General features: G+C 36.3%; 1 protein-coding gene across 4 annotated transcripts in view; it reads right to left on the bottom strand.

Annotated features, from left to right (window-relative positions):
• RNGTT (RNA guanylyltransferase and 5'-phosphatase) overlaps positions 1 to 22925 on the bottom strand; it is a 192070-nt gene that overhangs the window by 115601 nt on the left and 53544 nt on the right. For 3 of the 4 annotated variants that reach the window (XM_065681256.1, XM_065681254.1, XM_065681257.1), the window contains 2 exons: positions 16300 to 16371; positions 1932 to 2096 (listed from right to left, as the gene is read on the bottom strand). In XM_065681256.1, the coding sequence (XP_065537328.1) occupies positions 1932 to 2096; positions 16300 to 16371 (237 nt within the window). The remainder of the gene's footprint in view (positions 1 to 1931; positions 2097 to 16299; positions 16372 to 22925) is intronic. The other variant, XM_065681255.1, reaches the window with a different exon arrangement.

Genomic DNA, 22925 nt, shown 5'->3' with positions numbered 1-22925 from the left:
TTCTCTAAAACTGCATGTCGCCACTGTATCTGTTCCAAGGGTATATTCATTGCTCGTAAAAAAGCAGCAAAACTCTCAGAGGAAAGAGAACCCTCAGAGAAAGAAAATGTGCTATTTAACTGTAGGGCAAACCAGCCACGGAATTTTATTTGCTGTAACTAAGGAAAAAGTTAACTGAAAAAAAAAAAAACATCTCTTAAAACTTATAGTTTGATAAAAAACAGGATATTACTTATTTTCTTACTCAGATTGATCTAATATATGCACAGAATAGACAAATCATAAATGTTTGCAATTATTAAACTATAAGAAAAATAGCACTGGCTACTTGCTCTGCATTGCCAGTAACTCCACCTCTCCTGCTTTCTGTGTTTATCTCCAATGGCTGCATACAGGAATGCTTTACTGCTGGGCAGTAAGATAGTCAATGCCTTACAGAGTTCATGTTCAGAGCTTTGAGAAAGGCAGAAAGACCAGTAAATAGCACACATTTCACTGCTCAATTTAAGTACAGAAGTCAGAACTCTTAAAATTCAATACATGGGGATGCACATGGAAAATTCAGAAATCTCCTTTACACAAAAAAAGAAAATCATTGAGCATAATTTTAATTTCCTAGGTTTTGGGAAGCAGAGGATCATTTCAATAGTCATGCGCTGGCAACTAGATTAAACTAGCATGAGATTTGCTTCCAGATGTGTTTTACCTAGAATTTTTAATATGAATACTTCCAACCATGTTCTCCCTATGATTTTTAAATGAGGTTAAATAGCCTGGAACATCTGAATGCTTCAAGAAACCATACACTTATGTAAGAAACCAATCTTAAGACGTGTTCCTTTTGTTCCAGTTTCCTTTAATTTCAAGCTCAAAATTATGTGCCCTAGACAAACAGGCTGTCTCCCTCACCCCCCAGTAAATTAAATTTATGATGGTGGTCTTAAACAGACAATGCAATAATGCAACAACAGAAATATAAAGGAGCAATCAAAATATTTATACTGCTTTATCTACACAAACTTCTCTCAGAATTGCTTGCAACTTAAACTTCCCAAAAACAGCTACTCTCTGCCAGGTAGTCCAGCAGTAACTTTCAGCTACTCTTGCTTAGCCAAAATACCATTACTGCTCCTCGTGGGGTGAGATTCACTACCTGATACAGGATCAAGGAAATGACAAAAGCAAATGGAAGCCAACAATTTGACACTTATTGCTCTGTGTTGGTGAGATATAGGACTACTTTTAACAGCAGTGCTGAGAAAAATGGGTTCCTCTAGAAGGAAGTGTTATCCAGGAGCCATTTAATTCACAGAAAAGAATAAAAGTTTTTTACAGAATGTTAGAATATGTCTATACTGAAGAAAAGAGTGCGCAATGAAAGATAGGAACTCATATATATATTTGCAAGTCATAAGCATTACTTCAGAAGACCTAGGGCAGTATTGTAATAAGTAAAATGTGGAGACATCAATTAGAATGGGCTTTAGTAATCACAGCTGAACAAGAAGTGGGAGTTCAAGCACAATTCATGATTCTTATACTATGGCCAAATGGGAACTGGAAGTAAAAAGAACATTATATTCTTACCTATGAAGGAGGGCAGTATAAACAACATAGCTCTCAGACATTCCCTTGAGCTCAGAGATATTTCAAACATAAAGCTATTAACTTCTATAAAATCATTCAACATTGCAAAACTAAAGAATTATATTTTGACGAAGTACAGGTTTTAAATATGGGAAAAGAGTAATTCAAAAGGAAAGGTAGCCTAAAACCACTTTTAAGAGTATCTCAAACTGCCAATCACCCCACAAGCCTGAACGCTTGGTTAGTAGAGGAACTCACTGGAAGTTAAAAAAGCTGAGGGAAAACCTATACCCAACATTGCTTTGCTTCAGCACCACAACATAAACAACTGAAATCAAGCTTACCTTTCTTGAAGCGTAGATGTCGAAAAATGGTTTATTTCGAACACTGAATGGTTCCTGTGCTTTGTCAATAAGACCATTTTTCATCTTTTCATGTCGTGGAAATATAATTTCTTTCTCTATGCACGCAAGTCGAACGTTAAAATCACAGTCCCCAACAGGCTGTCCCTGCCAAATTAAAAAAAAAGAAACAAAACCAAACAAAACCAGTATTAAAACCAAAGATCAAATTATTTACACGGTCCAAGTTTTCCTTACACAATATTAAGAAGCATACAGATAAAATACTATCAAATCACTACTTTTTCTTGGTCAGATGCTTGGTTTTTAATCATTTGTCTTAGACTGTAAGAGGTTTGATCAAATCAAAGTTTGTAGAAAGATAAAAACCTACAAGATGTATTCAGGCGTATGCTAGTTAAATACCTAAAGACTTTTAAAGTTAAGAAAAATAATTTAAATATACCCTAATTACAGCTTTTGATATAGCAGCTACATACTTTACCACACAGTTTTCCTCTGAAGTCATTTAGCTTGTTACTCTTAATAACAATACAACAATGGGATTTACAGAGTTAGGGAAACTCACTGCTTTAAATGTACTATATTGATGCCTTGAAAGAAACATTAATTAATGCAAATGTTCACTTTTCTGTTATAGAAAAGAGAAAAATATAGACGCATTTGGCGAATGTGCCAATACACAGTGCCTGCAAATCCCTGCAAGATATGTGGTGGCTCAGTCACACAGGTGACAGAGATAGTAAAAGCCCTTCTCTAAGTCTCTGTTGCACAGTCTAACCTTTCAAGGACTGAAATATAGCAGTAGATTTACACTGCTCTTTATGGATTTGGTGCATTGCACCAGATCAGTACGAGTGTTCCAAATACGCATTTCTCAGATTAATAATTGCTCGTAACCAAGTTTATTATATTTTTGAGCATCAGACAGTGAAGAGAACACACTGTGGATATCACTAAGAGAACATAAGCAACAGACAGCTTACAAATTCTAAGGTTAGTTTTAGTCAGACATGCTATTTGCATGGCAATGAGGCACAAAACTCAGATATGCATTGTTACAAGTATGAAACAACACTGACAGTTATTTACATGAGATGACCCCTCATTTTGCAACCCCATTTGTACAACAAACAAATTCTTGACAAAAAAATCCCTTTCATGGTCCACAGAGAATAAGCCCACAGAGATTTGGCTTACAAAACCAACATTTTTCCAAAGTTGAAAGCAATGAGCACAGGAAACTGGGAAGACATGGGACTCGAATCATCAATGGCAGCAGTACAGATGAGCAGGAGAATCAGGAACCCTGTATATCCTGTACTAAACACAGCTAGAACAGAAATGGAAAGAGAATCTAAAAGGAAAAAAAGCCCCACTCTATGTGCACTGAAGAGAATCAGAACTGGACAATCTTTGCATTTTTTTGAATGCAAAGGAAATAAATGGCAAAATTACATTCTGATGAGGCACAGAAAGAGATAGAATGAGTAGTATCCGAACAGATCTCTAAATTAGGAGAAAAATGGAATGCCAATTTTAGACCAACATGAGTTTAATCAAGTTCTTTCCAAATTCATCCTGGCTTTCACCAGAATCTTCTGCATTTCATACTCCCAAAAGGGGCATTAAGTTTCTCTTACATTTCTTTCCTAGCACTATATCCTTACTAGACCTCTATCAATAGTCCTCAATTGCTCATTGCAACAGCTTTAAGAACTATGCATTGCTCCCATACCATGTGTAATTCACAGCCACTTTCCTTCAGGACTCTGCTTGAATCTATAACAAGGAGGGGCAGCACAGCCACTATCACCTGAGTGGGGGGAAAGCACATCCTGCACAAGGTCAGCAACATTGATGAAATGTCTCCTAATCTCTAATCATTGATTCATGCTTGAGAAAAAGAAGAGAGCCTCTCTGGTTGTTAACTTTGCCTTCAGCATTGCCTTCCTTTCATACATGAAGGTGTTATTAGTAAAGAGTCATTCAAAAGAATGGAAAATTAGAGTATGAAAAAAACCAAGGAGCAGAAGAGTGGCTCCCTCTTTATGCATTTGTTGCAGAACACAGCTGCACAATCTACAGATTTTTAAGTGCCACAGACAAAATTCTGGAGAATCGTGCTTGCTTTCTTTCTTCCCCCATGTATAGCATACTTGAGAACTCATCTATGCAGTGATTGAGCTTCTCCTGATTTATCTAAACATTGAAAACACATCTTGACCTTTGTAACAACTGATTGAAGAACTGATTGAAGAATTCTCTCCTGAGAAATGTGCATACATATTTTTTAGGATTTCAAAGAACGCCATGAACTGTTTTCTAGGTATGTTTCAGCAAGATCGAGTGCACATGCTCTCTTCCCTACAGCAGCTTTTCCACTCAGCCACGTTTTATGAGTAGGTCTGAAGAGCAAATGAACTAATTAATGTTTCAAATATCTGAGCTTCCAATAAGCAGTAAAGTTATTTAGAGAGCTTCTTTACAGTGATGCATTCAAAAACGCTTTTGTATAGTGACTTAAATTTATTTCAACCCCTTAATAGTTAAATTAAAAGCTGAGACAACTTCATATGCACCATAAACTGGCTGAATGACTTTCTTTTCCTCCAAATAATCCTTTAACTTCTCCTGTCGATGTGGAACTAATTATTTCCTGCAGCTCTGCCAATCATACATTTTTATTTCAAAGCTTGTTAAGCAGAAGGGTGTACTACCACTAAGTTCCATCATATAAAGGTCAGAGGTAGGTTGACGTAAGATTATATGAGATGAGAAAACACAGACAATGCTGCCGAGCAACTTCTCCATCAGCCAAGTAAACCAAGAAGTAGTATTTCATTCTCACAAAAGCACAGGACACTAGCAATAAGAAAATTAACATAACATTGAATTTAAATCAAGGACATACTGAACAAAAGCAATATTGGAGGAGGAGGGCTTCTTCTTTGTTACTAGATACTTGCCATAATTACAAAAAATGTTGCTAATATACAATGTTTTTTACCCCAGACAGATCCAAAACCTTCAAGAGGTAAAATCCCAGCTTTTAGCAAATAAGTAGGAGGGTAATGAAGGCTGCAATAAATAATTTGCCGACCTTGACAAAAACAGGAAGATATTATTGTGTATATAAAACACACATTCATTTAAAGACTTTGATGCACGTATAATCTAAACCCAGATGTCAAATGCTACTACATTTGTATACAACATTGTTGTCTTATTAATTTAAGCATTCAGATGTTTGAGATTTTCTTTTGGTACATAAATTTTCACTTCTCTCAGAAGGATCAGGGTCACCACTGCCTAACAGCAGCTACTGGAGTCTATTACATGATAATTCCTGTTCGAGACGTTTTTAACCTAAAATAGGTTTGTCAGCAAAGGGTAAAACAAAATTAACAAGTAGCATGTGTTTCCTATCTATGCTAGAAAGTTACACTTCCCCCTCACTGTAATTAAAATGTATCCTAAAGCAAAATATCATTTAGACATGCTTCAAGAGAAGTCATCTGTTGAATCAACATCTCGAGCAACTGAATTCTCTTCACCTGTTGAAACTTGGTGCATACTACTGAGAGGTCACAGCATGAAGTGGGCTTACGCTATATGTGACGCTTGAAAATATTACTTTGATTTTAAACACAATCTTCCATACGTGCTCAAAACATGAAATGAGATTTCTGCTGAGCTTTGAAATTTACCCGGGACTGAGCAGTTCTAAATTTAAGCTTACATCATTCCAAATTAACTTCTCAACAGAACCCATATGAATAAGTCACATAAGAACCTAGTGTATCACCCAAAGAAATACATGTTTAGAACTACTAAAAAACAAGGTCTGCAGCTCATTTAATATCCACTGTATTGAGGGGGTAGGGAAAGGAAATCTACTTGCTGAAAGAAGCTAAAGAAAAACAAATAAACAAAACAAAACAAAACAAAAACCCCACAAAACAACTACCACCATCCCCCCGCCCCCCCCCCCCAAAAAAAACCCAAACAAACAAACAAACAAAAGAAAAAAAAACAACAACCCATCAAAAGTCACAGTCCCAGTAAAACTCTTCCAGATGGGTGCCAGGAGCCTGATTTTGCTCAAGCATCAGGCTGTTCTCCCATGCGTCCTGCTCTCCACCTGGTTCAGAGACCTTGACCTTCAAGTCACAACCTCATGCTGATATGGCTACAAGGGCTAGTGGGCAACTCAAATCCCAGGTCATTAAAGACAGGAAGATGTCAGGAATCGCTAACACAGGTGTAAGAGGACAACACGATTTCTGCTGCACACCCTGCCTCAGTCCCCTCTCTCTCTGCTTGGAGAAAGGTAACCCGAACAGCTACCATCACCCTCAAGGTTTAAGTCTCCCTTCCCCTGCCCCTAAGGTTGGACCCTGTGGCTACAGCTCAGTAAGTCCTGTGAGCATTACACAGAGAGTCCGTTACCCAGATGGATGCAGTACAGACAACAAAACGTGGTATGTGGTGCTAAATCCCATAAAAGTACTTTCTATAAGAATCTGATATTTATCTAGCTTTTTCCCAATGCAGCTATAGTAAAAAAGGAAAAAAATGCCTGGGCCTGTGTACACAGCTGATAACTAGCTTGGTCTGGGATAAACAGAGAATATTTATTCTCTTCCTCCATGAGATATGGTTCAAAGCCTACCTGCCAGCAAAGCGCGCTTCATTTGCTCCCCCAGAGCAGTACTATAGACATGAATAATTCAGCACATACACACATATACGTTCCACACACGTCTTCACTTATTGAGCCATAGCGGAACATATGTCACAACTGTCTTCGCTTTAATGATTTTGAGAGAAGAATAAAGAATAAGCTCAGGCTGATATTCTACCCTGTGTTTAACATCATTATTGACAATTCAAGGCACCCACAGCTGACATCTGCATCTCGAACAAAAGCCCATTATTAGTTCTCCCATCTTCTGAAGACCATGCCTTCTAATATTTTGCATTTTATATTAATGGTCTGGCATGTATTTCTTCTGATCGTAATTTTATAGATGCTACTTTTTTGATACACATGGCTTTGTGTAAAAACAATGTGAAGGTGCCGTTTCATCCTCCAAATAAGATTATGTCTATATTCAATTACCTAAAAGGTGGGGTTTTTTTATGTCCAATTAAGTTTTATTTTTAAAACAGGATTAAAAGTGTTGGAGAAATTAAAACTTTTGTAGAATTGACTCATGTTTTTGATTTCTAAATGGCAAAAGGCAAGACAACCATCATAATCTGAAAATATTTTCTAAAATTTGGTGGGGTTTTCTAACTTTTATCACTCAAACATTCAAAACAGATACTGCAATGGCAAGTAATTTAGCAGTTTCAAAGTTATTTCTAAAATTGATCTTGGCATCAATGAGGTACAGCATGTGAAATACTGTTTCAATTGCAGCAACACAACCAACGTGCGAGACGAATATAATTACTATTTATATGTTGTCAGCTTATTCAATGGAATATCACTTTGATTTACCACAGAAGGAAAATGGTTTGGGGAATCAGACCTATTAAAACAATTGCTTAAGACAGGTATTAAATTATTTGTCTTTCCCTTAAAATAAAAACCAAAAACCAAACCTGAAAATAAATTCAAATATGTATGAATCAAAGGAGAGAAGTCTGTAGCCCATGCATAAACATCAAGGACTAACAGAACACACAAATATAGCTCCACACTTTTTATTTTATTAGCAAACATATCTTGAACAAAACAGCAGACTGTCAAAACTGTGACTAAACAGATAAGATCAAAACAGAAAAAGTAGATTGCACTACAAACATTGCTCCTTTCCTTGCTCTTCTCCTTGGATTGCTCAAAACAGAATACAAATTCTCACCATTAACTTTGTATAATAAAGAGGCAGACTTATGGAAACAGCCATCTATCCTGGATGAGCACCTAAGCCCTCTCTTTAGCAAACAAAGCTCCAGTTAGGTGTGAGCAGCTTAGTAGCTGCTACTTTGGGAGCACAGACAACTCAGTCCAATTAATTGTTTGATTACATGTGCAGTGGCTTCATTTAGGATCTTTATAATCCTTGTAAATCCTTCTGAGCCCTCAAAAACAGAACTCAGTGCGGGGATTTTACTGGGATGTAAAAGATTAAAACCAAAAGGAATGATGTTCCGTCTAGACTGGCTGCCTCTGCTCACGTAATCTGAGGAATAGATGAACTTCCCACTTCAGTTACAGAAGTAAAAGTCATAATTCTAATAAACCGTAACTATAAACTAGTTTTGCCGTCATCATCATCGTCAGATATTTACACACAAAACAACTGCACATGGTTCTCTCAACGAAATATAAAAATAATTTATTTATTTAGCACTGAATTTAGGCAACCTGCAGTCATATCAAACACAAGGCTTTACTGCTGATGTTTTTTTGGATTATTTTTCCTAGTGCTGTTGTTGCACATAGTATGGAGGCATCCTTACTTTAACTGCATCAGATACTAAATAATCCAGTCAGTATTTTCTCTTTCTGCTCTTACTCTCCTCACACTCTTTTCCTTTCTACCAGCCATTCACAGTGACTCTGAGTAAGAATGGCTATTGCTGGTTTTTTTTTTTACACGGCTGTCTTTATGACAAATAATTATCACTCCAATGAAGAAAAGAACTGTAGGGAAATTCCTCCATTGTAAAGATATTATTCAGGGCATTTCATACTTGACAAGATTATGGCAGTGATTTTTTTAGAATATAAATCATTTCACAGTATTTAAAATCAGACTGTCCTAATACAGCAAGTATAAAGACTCCTAAAAACTAGAAAAGAGGGGGGGAAAAAAAGTAGTAACAACCAGCACTGATTCACAAACACTATCTTAGATAAGTAAGCACCTAGTACTGTTCGTAAGCCATCACAGAACGAGAAATTAAGTATCTGCTTGTAATTGGTGTTACCGTCATCCTGAAGACTTCTAAAATATCTGTAATCTAAGTTATCTAGTTCATTGTGTGCATGGTTAGCTTATGAGTAAGAAATAGTGATTAATCTTATGTCAAGAGAAAAAAAAAGCATTTTTCTTCATATTTCTTTTTAAAAAAGAGAAATATTCTAAAAAGGCTGAAAATATGGCCTTCATATTCTTTCCAGGAACATAACAGTCACTCAGGTTATTTAAACATATTACATGGAAAAGAACATATTAGAGAGGTCGTGCTTTCTCCTATACTGAATTGTATCCTATCCTATAAACCTATCCTGAATTGTGTAATTATTTTAGATTTGGTACATCTTTCTCATTAACTTTGACTTTTTTTTCTTTAGTTCCTTTCCCCTAGAAACAGGAAAAAGATGGGAAGGCAATAGACAGGGAGAAAGCTCAAAATATTAAATATTACAGAATAATAGTAGAAAAGGAGAAATTAAAACTAAGTTAGGGAAATAAAACGTGGCAACATTTGAACACACTCCCACTGCTCCCATAGGATATTGCCCCCAAGCATCCTCTGTTTTACATCCTCTGTAGTTTTTTCCTGTTTGCAATACGCAGAAGAAAAAACAAAAAAAGCCCCATGTTAGACTTCATTCCTTCATTCCCAATACTTAGGAAATTGGACATGATAATGCAACAGGAAATCATGCGCCACTGTAAAGTTTTTCACACTTTCCACTTCAGCTGTGATTACTGGCAGATTCTTGAGACATCCAAGTATCTGCTTGAGACAGAAGGTGGGTTTAAGTCCACTTGGCAGTTCATATGTGAATGACTGTTATAAACTGCAAGCTCAAGGAGACAGCTTTTCTATTTAATCATGTTCCTAGCACAAGAAGATAAAAAATATTGCAAATAAGAAGTGAAGGGGTTTAAGGCACAAAACTGCTTAGTGAAAATATTGTGAAAAGTTCTTTAAAGAGGCTTTCTACAAACAAAAACAAAATTGTTTGTGGACTTTATTTTCTAAATTCGATAAGGTTTGAAGTAGTTGTTTTCATTTACATTGCAACTTCAACTTTCAGGTCTCACTTTGTATTTTTTGTAGCAAGTTTCATGTTATGCTGAAAAAGTGTCACATCAGAGCAAGCTACAGAACCAAAACACCTGAAAAAATATAACGGATTTAATATCACGGCAACTTCTAGAGCTGCTCTTGCAGAACTACACGTCTTTGTCCATCCTCCCAGGAGCAACAATGTGTGCCTTTTCCTGCGACTAGTGATAATCTGCAGACCCAAAAGGTTCTCATGAGACACACTTTACGTTAAGGTATGGGAACACCTTTGGGAACTAAAACAAGACATTTCAAAATTTAATACACTCCCTTTGCTTTTATGTGGTATTTCATTACTCATTCTTTACCTTGGAAAACGTGGCACGCAAATTACCTCACTGTCTATAGTGCCCCTGGATTGGGAAAAGAGGGATCTAACTTGGAAACACAAGGGAAAGGATGAAATCAGATGTATTTTTCACACATTCAAACCAACAAGTAAAACAGTTAACTTTCAAACTAACTACAACACTAAAGAATGCTCCCCAACAACAGCTTGTTAGACAAAAAAAAACCCAACCAAAATTAAGCATAGAATAATTACCACTCTTCAGCAATAATTTAGTCATCGCAGCAAATGAGTTTTAAAAGAGGGATGCAAAACTGCATAGAAATGCTACTTTTCAGTTGCATATGCACTTTACCCAAGCACAAAGAGCAACAGGGGAGAAAGCACAAATTATTTGTTTGGCATTTACAGAACAGGTAAGGAGATTTGCAAGTTTTGCTGCTCAGACATACAAGTGAGATTTTCAATGATGAATACAAGACTATGAATAGGGAAGGAGAATAAAGCAAGAAAGACTTTTGAAAAGCAAACTAAGATGCATTTCTGTCCAACCATCTTCACAGACCCAAAAGCTCCCGAAGCATCACTCTCTTCCTGTGCTGATTTTCCATCTTACAAGCTCTCCTAGCCCTCTATTTACTGCCTTCCCTATTCTGTAATGCTACCTTAATTCTCATAGCCTAAAGAATACTGGAACACATCACACAGCCAAGCGGCCCTGCTCTCAATAAACTGCATTATAAAACTAGGAGGAGGAAGAGAAAGCAATCTTAATGCATCTCTTCCAACGGTGACACCAGAAAACAAAGCAAGATGCAACTGAGTAGATGCACTGTATTTCGCTTACCTGACACCTCTACACCCCGATAGAATTAAGTGATATAAACAGATTTTAAGAACATAACACACAGTAAGAGCACTGTTACAAACATTTAGGTGCTTGTTAGGTATGTCTCCACAACAAATAATAGAAAGGGTGCAAGAATACACACATGTATGGCATCCTCATTTTCCAGAGTGCTATTAGTAATGAAAGCATTTTAAATCTGTATTTTGAGGTACCATTTGAGAAGTAACCTCAGAATTAAAATTGAGTGGAAGGATGACTGGCAGTCAGGTGCATTTTTAAACAGAAAAGATATAATTAAACACCTGCATCTCTGAATTGTGCCCTTGCAATTTCACAGTACATTTTTAAGATAAGGTTAATAGGCTAATAAATGAGAGACAGCATGTACTGTGCATTTTACATCACTTTAAAATGAGGTTTGTAATGGAAAAGTCAGACACGGTAATATTTTACAGGGATTTAAAACAAAAATTTTTCATGCATGAATTCAATAAGCACATTTGCTGTGGGCAGGATTTATGACCAGCATATCTGTTTACCGTGACAAATTTTATCTAATAGCTACAGCACTGTTAAGTGTAATGACAACCAAAGAAATCTTGATCTTGACTTAATTTAATGCTCAGAGTATTAGGAAATTTAATCAAAATTCTATCTCCTTTCTAAACATTCAAATAATTATTTTTCAAGTTTTTCAAGCATTCAGTCTATTCTTACCATTGCAATCTGGTCTCATGAAAACTTGGCTAGAGTTGAAAAATTTAAAGGCCAAGGTTAGAAAGGAAAAGGAAAGTACTATTAATTTTCAGCATCTCTGCTAAGAATGTATTAATTAGATCCTACACTATGCCAGTGTTACTTTTTATTACTTAACTAAGGAAGAATAAAGTTGCTTAAGTTTAATGTCTATGCATCTTACATGTAGCTATTGAATATGATCTAAGAAAAAGCCTCTCAAAACAAGGTGTCTCAGGAAAAGCTGTCTCAAAGATGACTGCAGAATGAAGATATATTCTTTTGTGGATTGTTTCTGATGAATAGGGATTTGGATTTACTTATATTCACTTCTGGGACTGTTAATCATTCTATCGTCAGCTTCCTCCGTTACACTAGAATTACCCACCAAATTTGAACTTTTTATTCATTATTCCAGTGAAAGAGGTAGTGCTATATAGCTACAGTTACTGTAATAATGAACTCAACTACATAAAGACATAAATCAGGAAGATGAAAAGTAAATGGCATTGCAGGGATCCAGCTCTGTACTCATTAAGTCTAAACACCGTAAGGAATGTTGGGTGCAATTAGCCTTTTATGTTCAGAGAGATACAAAAAACACAGAATTCATGTGTGCAGAGCACATGTCCTCTGCTCTCAGCCCTTAAGGGCACATTAATAGCAGAATACGTGATATTGCACAGAACAGCACCATCTGAACTTCAGAGAAGTGAGTCCCAGGTCTGTGAACTAACAGACATTCTGGGCACATCTACAGTGGTGAACTAGCATAGGAAAGGCCTCATCTATGCCCATGAAGCCATTGACCATCTGACCACGTTCATAATTTCAAAAGGATGATGACATCTCAGAAAATTCTTGAGCAATCTCAAGAATAGTTTTAAGTTTGACAACTGATCAAGAGCACTGTAGCCAGCCAGGGCCAAAACTGTGCCAGTGACCATTTTGATTACTTAAAAAGAGAACAAACTTTCAGCAGCAGCATCCTGCCCTTTTCACAGTTTCATTTATTAGGATATGCTGCCTCTCCAAAATGGACTTTGAGAGATGATTTTATATACTGTGAGTTGCTCTTTAGAGAAAGAACCAAGCAAAGCAGAAAAGAAAAAGCAGGGATTGCTCTGTGTTTCCTCGAAGAGTTGAGATCAAAAGATGGATTTATTTCACAACGATACAGCTTCCTTTCTATGAATATAATTTTAGCATGTGAGATGAAAGCAGTGAGACAGCAATGTCATATTTTGAGTTGCTATTAATAGCAATCAACATCATGATTCAGACTGAAGAAAAATTATAATTTTAAAAAATCATCTCTTTTTTTATCTCCTGAAGTATCAATTGTTTTTTGTGACACAGACATCTCAGGTAACACAATGGGATTTTGTTACACAAGCTTCTCGAAACCAGATGTCACAGAAGCAGTGATTCAAAGAAATGAACTCGAACATTTCCATCAGCCTCCCAAGACTGACTTTTGCAGCAGCTATAGGTGACAAGCATCAGAATTCAATACAAAATTTATCATGGAATGACACAACCAAGATAGATGATTTCTGTTTTCCCTAAGAACTCCAGTGTAGTCTCTCCCAGTCACTAAAACTCTTTTTATTTTGACTTCTTTCCAAGATTTTTCCTATGTAGACATGCGCAGCCAAATACACACTACACATCTCAATCAGTCTATTCTCTTAAGTTTTCTTTGGTTCTTTCCATAAGGCTGCTGTAGTTTATTCCTGATACACCACAGCAAAATCATAAAGCTAAGCAACAATGAGCCTCACTGATAACAATGCAAATTAAAATTTGTAAAAGGTAGGTCTTTGCCCACTCACTTTCTCTCCGTTTTCTCCCTTACTATTCTCTTCCATTTGTTTCTATAGCCTCTACTCAGAGCAGTTTCTGCTAGCCTTCTGTTCTGATGAACACATCATCCTTGCTTAACAGGACTGACTTACCTCCTCTTAGGTATCACTCTTCAGTCCTACATATCCCCTTGTTAAAAGCCAGAGAAATACACATAGAACAGAGATAAGGTTGCACTGACTCAACTGCTACACCTCCAAACATGACTTTTAGCACTATCTAGCCCCCTAAAACCAAGAAAATGAACTAAAATAAATACAAGAATGGAGCACACTGCAATTTTGAAGCAGAACAATAATGTTGGTCAAATATACTGGGAGTAGTTCAAAGTGATATTACAGTAAATGACATTTGGAAATTTTTAATTATATGACATTATTTTGCTGTGATCTAGAATTTAATCCCATGATTTTTCTGTATACACATTAACAGCTTTCACTGTACTATTTACAGTCACCCCGAGGGCCACATGCTGATGTATATCTTCTTATAAATACATGGTACAGTCTGAAAAACTATGTATTACTTTATTGTAGTACTAACTTCTCTATCTTGGGGTTAGTGCTGGACACCCAAATGCACAAATTCTCAGCAACAGTGCACATAAGTCTTTGGGACTTCATGTGGGATTTGTGGATGCAGTATTTCAGAAGGAATATTCTGACAAAGTCAGAAAACTTTGTAGTGCTTGGCTAGCAGAATAGGTCGAGCATTTGAGAATAACGTCAGCTGAAAATGTCTCTCGTCCGCTAGACCTGACTAAAACATGAGTTTTGCCTGAGCAAAGGTGCTTATCTACAGACTTTGTGTTCACATTTCCTCAGCTGCAATGTCACATCTCTGACAGCAGAGTATGCTGAATCACTGGAGTATGAGATGGGGGACGTGTTGGAAATCTTGTAACTCACACGATAGACAGTGAGTACAGCAACTCCACCATCCACCTTCAGGAAAAGAGAGCTACTTTCAAGATCAAAAGGAGCAATGTCAAGCACCTCACACAGCTGCCTGCCAGGTTGTTTTGGCAGGGGTTTGGTTTTTTCTGGAGTAAGGGGTTTGTTCAGGAAAGGAAAGGTGGTGGTTTTAAACAGGACTGATGCTTTGCATAATTATTTGAAGCTCTGCTAAGGAAAACTTACATGGATTTAACTTGCACAACTTAAAAAGGAACTCATCCTTTCCTGCCAACAACAAGTTTTCAATACATTCACCTCTCTTGCTGATAAAATTCTGTTGGATCACTTCTTTCCAAGCCAAACATTCACGGGTGCCCATTTTTGTAATTAAGCTTCTAAAATTAACCTGCAAACTGCTGTGCTTTTTAATCTTTCTAGTAGGACCATTGCTAATGACTTCTGCAGCTGAAGCCCTGCTTGTACTCATACTGATAACAGTATCTTAACTTGTCCTTGACATTAGAATAGCATTAACTCCTCTCTTTCTGATTCCCAGAGCATTTAAAAAACAAACAAACAAACAAAGCTTTTAAAGCATTTACAGCCCTGATCAAAAGCAGACTTCTCCCAGACCTTGACAATCCTCTGGAAACCCTGACTATTTTTCCTGCTGCCAAATGGGATTCTTCATGTGAAGACTGGCTGCTTCGTGATGAATGAGGGTTTCCTCCCTTTGCACCCCAAAAATGTTTCAGCAAAATAATTATGACTTTTGAAAAGTGTTAATTTTGCAAGGAAAGTATATGCATATCCCAAACCAAGAAGGAGGAGACGGTACACTTCTCACATTTATTTTTCAAAAGGACAACAATAGCAGTGAATGGCAGGTTTGACACAAGTGTGAGCAGAGACAGGGGACAACATGAAGGTAAATAAATCATAGAATCATAGAATAGTTAGGGTTGGAAAGGACCTTAAGATCATCTAGTTCCAACCCCACTGCCATGGGCAGGGGCAGCTCACACTAAACCATCCCACCCAAGGCTTCATCCAACCTGGCCTTGAACACCGTCAGGGATATAGAATCACAGGCAGAGACACAGGTAAGAAAATGTAAAGGCAAAATAAGAACTCAGAAGTAGTTATAGAAGACTGCATTTGTCAATGTTTCAACAAAGGCTTCTTCCTCCACAAACTTCCACAACATATTTCTTCATTACATACTTGCCCTACAGCCAGTGTAAACAGGAGAGCCTGCTGTTGAGGACTAAAGAGAACCAGCTGCCCAGTTTCAAAGAAAAATTTGAGAAAGATGTGATGGAGCAGCCTAAGAAGGAGCACTGTGATGCTCTGGTAACAAATACAGCACTTACAGGGTAATTTATCCATCCCCTCTGCATTTCACTGCCTATAGTTCTAAAAACTCTAGAAATGGGAGATTTTCCAAGCAGACTGTTTCAAACTGCCATCTTTTCTTAAGCAGGTGAAAATAAATGAACATGTATTAGAAGGGTGCTTTCAATCTTAATTCTGATGCATTGCTTGTTATTGAGTTACAAAATAACCAAACGCTTTTGGTGTTTAAATTTATTCTGCAGCTTTTAGTTATACAAATAAGATTAAAATAGCAATGAGAATCAATAACTAATGACAAAAGCAATGAAACAAAGTACTTACATTAAACTTAATAATGTCATATATCAAGTACCGAGGGACAACCTGTCCATTAACCTTGTCGATGATCATTTCCTTAAACGAAAAGAGATGACATTAACATTTATTTAATGAATATAGAAGAATGTCAACACATTTATTGTACACATACCTGTAAGTGTGATGTGTTGAAACACTGGCTACATCTTTATTACAAAAAAGATTTTGTAATAGGTCAAGATTAGAAAATATGATTATGGTCTTAAATTTCTCTCATGAAGCTTTCAATAAGAACTCAAAGTTACAGTAAGGCTCCACATTCTGGTCTGCAACATTTATACATTAGTTTCCCCACAGCTTTCAGAATTACTACCTTTCTTGAGTGAATAATGAGTTTTCAGAAACCTCAGTAAGAACTGTGATCCTAACCAAGCATTTTTGGAAATCTCACCTACAGAAAGAAGGATAAACAGCAAGGATTACATAACAAGCATTAACATCCAATGCTCAGTTGGATCTTTTCATGTTAAAGGCATCTTAGGCGGCAGTGACAACCACAATTCACTTGAATGTTGCATTGTGACTAAACATCAGTATTCTTTCAAATGGAAATATCACAGATACTCTCTGTATCACACGAAATTACTTAACATTCAATACATACTGGTAAACCATCTTGAAAATACATCATCTAGGAGAAAGACTACTAATGATCAACATCCAAAACAAAAAGTGTTTCCTGAACTTAATGGTACATACAAAAATGTATAACATACATGCTGGTGCTTACATCTGTAATTCAAGGTTCCTGTGATATGAATTAGACATAGTTTATTAGTTGATACACCAATTCACATTCAATCTTCTCCCTGTCTCCTTTCCTTCACCCAGTTCTTGGCTACTAAATTAGTTTGTCAGCTAAGGTTTTTTTGCTGCCAATCCCAAGCTAAAATTCCAAATTCAACCATACAAAATAAAAAATTGGAAAAAGATGAAAATATTTCACTGTAACACGATGAAATGAATTGTGAGCTCAAGAATTATTCCAAAAGAGAACTTTACACCAACTCAAATTAACTTAGTTTAGTTTGTTTCTTGCTTGGTCAGCTGCACTTTTGTGTTTTACAACCTTTCTGCCTCCCTTAGAATCCATAACTTCTACAAAGTAAATCCAAACTAGAGTCTCAATGTAAGATTGATTTCACTTTGTACACATACCAAGCTTCTTGAATTGTACCTAATATTTCAATGCATTTGACTTTGAAAAATAAATATGCAAGCAGGTGTAAAACCACAGATTTGTTTTAAAGTGAAAGCAATGCTTGAAGCATTTAAAACTAGACTAGGTACATGAACCTGTTGTTCTCAAAAACCATTAGGAACTATCAGTTGGCTACTCAGTATTTTGGAATCTCATCTCCTGTGAGCACAATGCTAAGATAGATATTGGGCTTTCACAGCCAAATGCAGCATTCACAGGTGAATGCTGTGAATTAAGCACCTTTCCTGAAGTGACCTTCACATCATTAAAATAATATATTAGAAAATAATTCAATGAGTAAAAAATATTCCTTTGTAACATTACAATGCCATACTCCTAACCCTAAAAATCATTTACTCACAGGTCAAATAACGTCTGCAAAAGGTCTACATAGAAGTGATATAACAAAATGCTATTCTATTATTTTGCAATATTTAGGTAGGAAGCTGGTGAGCTATGAAAGGAATAGCAGATGCAACACTCCAATGCCTTCTTTGACAATAAATTTTATAACTCACTGCCAGAACAGATGGAATAGAAGAAAGAAGAAATAAGCCACGATGTTCAAACTTGGAAGAGTATGTAAAAATACAATGCAGGGGGAGGGAAGGAGGAATCCCACCCAAAATTCCTAACAATTCTCAGGTTAAATGAATAACAAAGCAATGCTACCATATTTCTCTAAAGTTTCAATCACAGTAGCAGGCAAAATAAATTTTTAAAATACATTTCTTCAGTTCTTTACTGGTGAGGCACTAGAACAGGCTGCCCAAAGAAGTGGGAAATGCTCCATCCCTGGAATTGTTCAAGGCCAGGTTGGACAGAGCCTTGGGCGACATGGTCTAGGGCAACGCATCCCTGCCCATAGCAGGAGGGCTGGAACTTAAGGTCCTTTCCAACCCAAACCATTCTATGATTCTATGATTTAACTGAACATATATTTAAGGTTTAAGGACTCATTTCTTCAGCATTCACATTTAGAGCCTCAGCCTTGATGCAGAGTTAGCATTTGTATGCAAAACCCTGAAAACATTTCAATGGCTGGTATTACAAGATTTCATGCCTACTTTTTAAAATCTGAATCTCTGGATATTCAGTTTAAGAAGAATTGCAAAATACAGCCAAGAGGATCAAGAATGATTTTTAAATCTTCTCTGAAATGTTCAGTTTTAATGTAGAATTTATCTTGTAAAGAAACCTGTTTTCTCTACTTCAGACATACAAATCATTTTGAGTCTATTGCTATTATATGATTTACATATAAATCATACTTTGAGTCAAACTAACCTCTTTCCTCACATCCTCACTTCTTTTCTTCCTCCCACCTCTTGCTCTCTTTTCCCATCCTGACTGAAATCCCAGCTACCAGAACAAAAAAACTATAGCACAATATGCCTTAGAAGTAGAGATGACAAATTTCCATGCTGCTCATCTCCATCATGACAACATTCACTGCTCCATTAGTTATGCCAATACAACTGTCACAATGCAAAAGCCATAAAGCAGTCATAAAAACAATTTAGATTAGAAATACTCTAATGCATTAGTATTTAACAGTCTGACTTCAGAATCTTCCTTGAAATTATAAGAATTGAAAACTACTTCAGGGAACAGACCGCAGAAGCAAGTTTAGAAACTGCTGAGAAAATGTAGTATGTGAAAACTCATCACACTCCAACTCACTCATTCTGATTTGAGAAATAACATGATACTATAAGGCAATATTTAAGGCAAATTTTTGATAACTAAAAATTTAAACCCAGACCCAAATGACATAAGAGAACACAAAAGTATCCATAAGATGCACCTGCGTCCGTGCATTTCCTCTTATATACCACATGTAGACTTACAGCCACTATTGTGTGGTTTAAAATTACCACTGCTAGTATGTATGATCTTTACAACTTGTCCATCAGCTCCTAATTTAGGAATTAACCTGTAGGCTTGCAGAACAAGATCCAATGGCCAGTTTCTTCGATGTAATCTGGCAAAACTGTGCTGGTGTTGATCCCCTTTTCTTAACCTTCTGGTGCTGCAGAGCATAGTCTTGCAACATTAGAGCTTTTAATATCAAAAGAACGATGCTGGACTGACAGCTCATGGACTTTTCTCCCCTTAAATAACACATCCAGCAAGCAACTTGGACTTAAAATAATTCAAAATTTAATCACAAAGCAGAGGATCTCACTTTACAAGCCATTTGCAGACTATTTTTTGTCAACACAGAGTATGGAATCCGATGTAATCACACATCTGTCTAACGTCTTCTTTCTTTTCTTTTTTTTCTAATCTATTTTGCATAAAGTACTGGCCTTTGCAAACTCAAAAAGTTGCAAGTTATGCCATTTCTGAGAGAGCTCACAAGTAAGTGAGGTCTGTACCTATACATAAATGTATACATAAATCAATCTCAATCTTGCTCTCCACTTTGGAGTCCTTGGCCCTCCTAAAATTTCAAGTGTAAAAAATATTTTATACCTAAGTTAAATAAAATACACACAAAACTGTATTAAAATTATAAAAAGTATTTCAAGCCCAAGAATGCCTCTGTATTTTCTACACAACTGTTCGAAAGCTAAACAGAATGCCAAGAAAGTTCCTGAAAATAACTTATTAGTTTTCTTGCACAACAGCCAAAACACTTGAACAAAAATCTACGCATTCCCTCAGATAGCAGTATGGATGCGAAACACTTGGCTTCTAAAGAAATACTTCATATTACATTAGTCACATGTTGATAATATTCAAATTACCCCTAATGAGCTTTGCAGAAAACCTTCTTCCATGCCAGGAGAACAACCACAACTGAAGAGCTAGAGGCGAGCACAGAGTATTGCAGGAGATCTCACATCACCCAAGTCGTAACTGATCATAGTAAGAACTGTTTCCAAGTAATTTCAGCCTGAAGTGAACTGTAAATGCATTTGAAATTCTCCAAAGACAACCACATGAAAGCCTTATACCAGAAGCCTTAAAGCAAGTTAATAGACCACTGAATTCAATGGAAATTGCCTTTATGAAAGTTTTATATACACTGTCATTCTAAATAAAGTTAGGGAAAACTACCTAATCTTTTGTATTCTTAACACCAGTATTCTTTTTGCTGCATGGCACCAGTACCTCTGTTTTGTCTTTCCTTTTTCTCATACTTTTTAAGATTACTATAAGGCAATGCCAATTCGGCCACCTCAATCCATATTTTCACTCTCTTTTCAGAGATAAAGCTACTTCAAGGGCAGTAAGTATAAACTGCTTCAACCTGTAATTAACGCATTAACTTCAACAGCCTTACAGCACTAAATCGCAAAATATGCTAACACAAAGAAAAGAAAGCCAAATTTTTCTTCCCACGGATTAAAAATTAAGAAAGAGAAATCATGTATATCCAGAGTAAAGAAATAGTCATGAAAGTTATCACTCGACAACAATATTAAACAAATATTCAACTACAAAGTTAAGCTGTTCTCATGCTTCTAATAACAGGCAAATTTTATTCTCAAATTTGTTGAAAGGAATTTCAACAGTTTTGGGTAGTTTTTTTTTTCACTGGCCATACTTAAATAAATTCAGAAACCCATACCATGAAAAATATTTATCCATTGAAATGTTTTAGTTTTGTCTCAAGGTATTTCATTCCACCAATACTTGTTCATTTAATGTCATTTTGCTTTCCATTTCATGGGGGAAAAAAAAAAAAAGCAGCAGGGTAGAGGGAAAAGAAATCACGTTTAGACTAATTTTATATTAATAAAGAGAAATACTGAAATGCACTATAACAGTCAAATTTTTACTGAATAACAAATTAAGTGAATTTATAGTTCATGTCATGGGTAACTGGAAGAACTTAATTTATTCTTCAGAGACTCAAACTGTAAATCTGGGAAACACAACACACTGGATGAGAGCCCCTTTCCCACATTTATGCATGTATCTCAATATAAGGTCATCCCTGTCTTCCTCCATGCACATATTAGCCGCTCCTACTAAATCATCTGTTTTGAATTGACAAAAAGAGCAGTAGTTTCCCTGAAGAACACCTAGGATCTCACCATATGGACACTAGCAAGTCATTACTATCTCAAGAGCCTTAGAAAGAGCAGGGGGAAAAAATAGTACTAGGCTTTTCATCTCAACAGTATGGGACCTGATGTATGTCATTAAGAAAATTATTATGTACGTCACTAGGAAACTGCCTGGCTGAAGAGGCTCCTACTAGACATGACAGCTTGTGCAACCACTTCTGAGCTGACAACATGGCATTTCTTGCATTATGCTCTCAATTTTTCAGTGAAGCAGAGGAGATGGAAAATACTGTATTATCTGTTTCTCTGTCCCTGAGACTGTACATTGTTCCTCGCAATAATTACCCTCACAGATTGAATTTATACATGCTTCACATGTAAATATGTGTTCAGTAAGACAGATCATTCACAGAAGTGACATTTCAAGAAGGATACTGACAACAAAGGCCTAATAAAGGAGAGAAAGCTAACAATAACAATATGGTCTCCTGTATCTGGTTTCTAATGGTGCATTAGGTTTCAGAAGACCACCATCAAAAATCACCTCTGATATTCAGCACCTCAGTAAGCAAGAGTTACAGCAATATAGACAGCCTTCAATGCTACTGAAACATGACAGGAAACTGCATCCATCTACACTGACAGGTATTTAGTGTAAGAGCTAATAAAGTTCTTTTGCTTAAGGGAAATAGGAAGGTCAAGGAAGAAATAATCCCTTCTTGTGAATACTGTTTGGAAAAGTTTATGAAGAGTCCTCCAGACCAGCCTTTCAAATACAGATGTTTTACAGCTTGTTTTACAATTACCTTAAAAAGTTCATTTTTAATAATTTAAGTTTACATAATTTAAATTAGCATGACAACTTAGAAATGTTTGAGTCTTACACAAATGTAACTAAGCCATTTCTAAATCCATCAAGAATTCAGTTCAGCTGAAAAAAAGGTGACAAAAGCAAAGACATCAACTCACAGAAGTCTATTGAAAGATGATGAAAGTTTTATCAAATTTTAGAAATATTTACATTAATTGGATCAAACTGACCATGTTTATTGCATCAAAATATAAAGCTGTAAGACAAGAGATGAAGTTCTGCAATAATTTCTTTAGATTCTCTTCAAGCCTTTTCTCATATCCAGAGAATGTCATCTCAATACCTTGATTTATTTCAAAGACAAACAGCTCCCCCCAGAGCAGTCATCACTCCTATTCTGTAGATAAGAAATTACTTATGAAGTGTGATTCCCACATTGAGTCAGTGACTGAATCTGTATTATTCTTGAAATCCCATGATTCACTGATCCAAGCCTAAAAACTTAGCCCTGTTTCTGAACGAAATCAAATAGCACTGATACTTCTCCAGTACACTC

This window comes from Lathamus discolor, chromosome 5, assembly GCF_037157495.1.
Source record: "Lathamus discolor isolate bLatDis1 chromosome 5, bLatDis1.hap1, whole genome shotgun sequence".
Lineage (NCBI taxonomy): Eukaryota > Metazoa > Chordata > Aves > Psittaciformes > Psittacidae > Lathamus > Lathamus discolor.
Note: the sequence above shows the minus strand (reverse complement) of the source record. Positions and strands in the feature narration are given on the sequence as shown.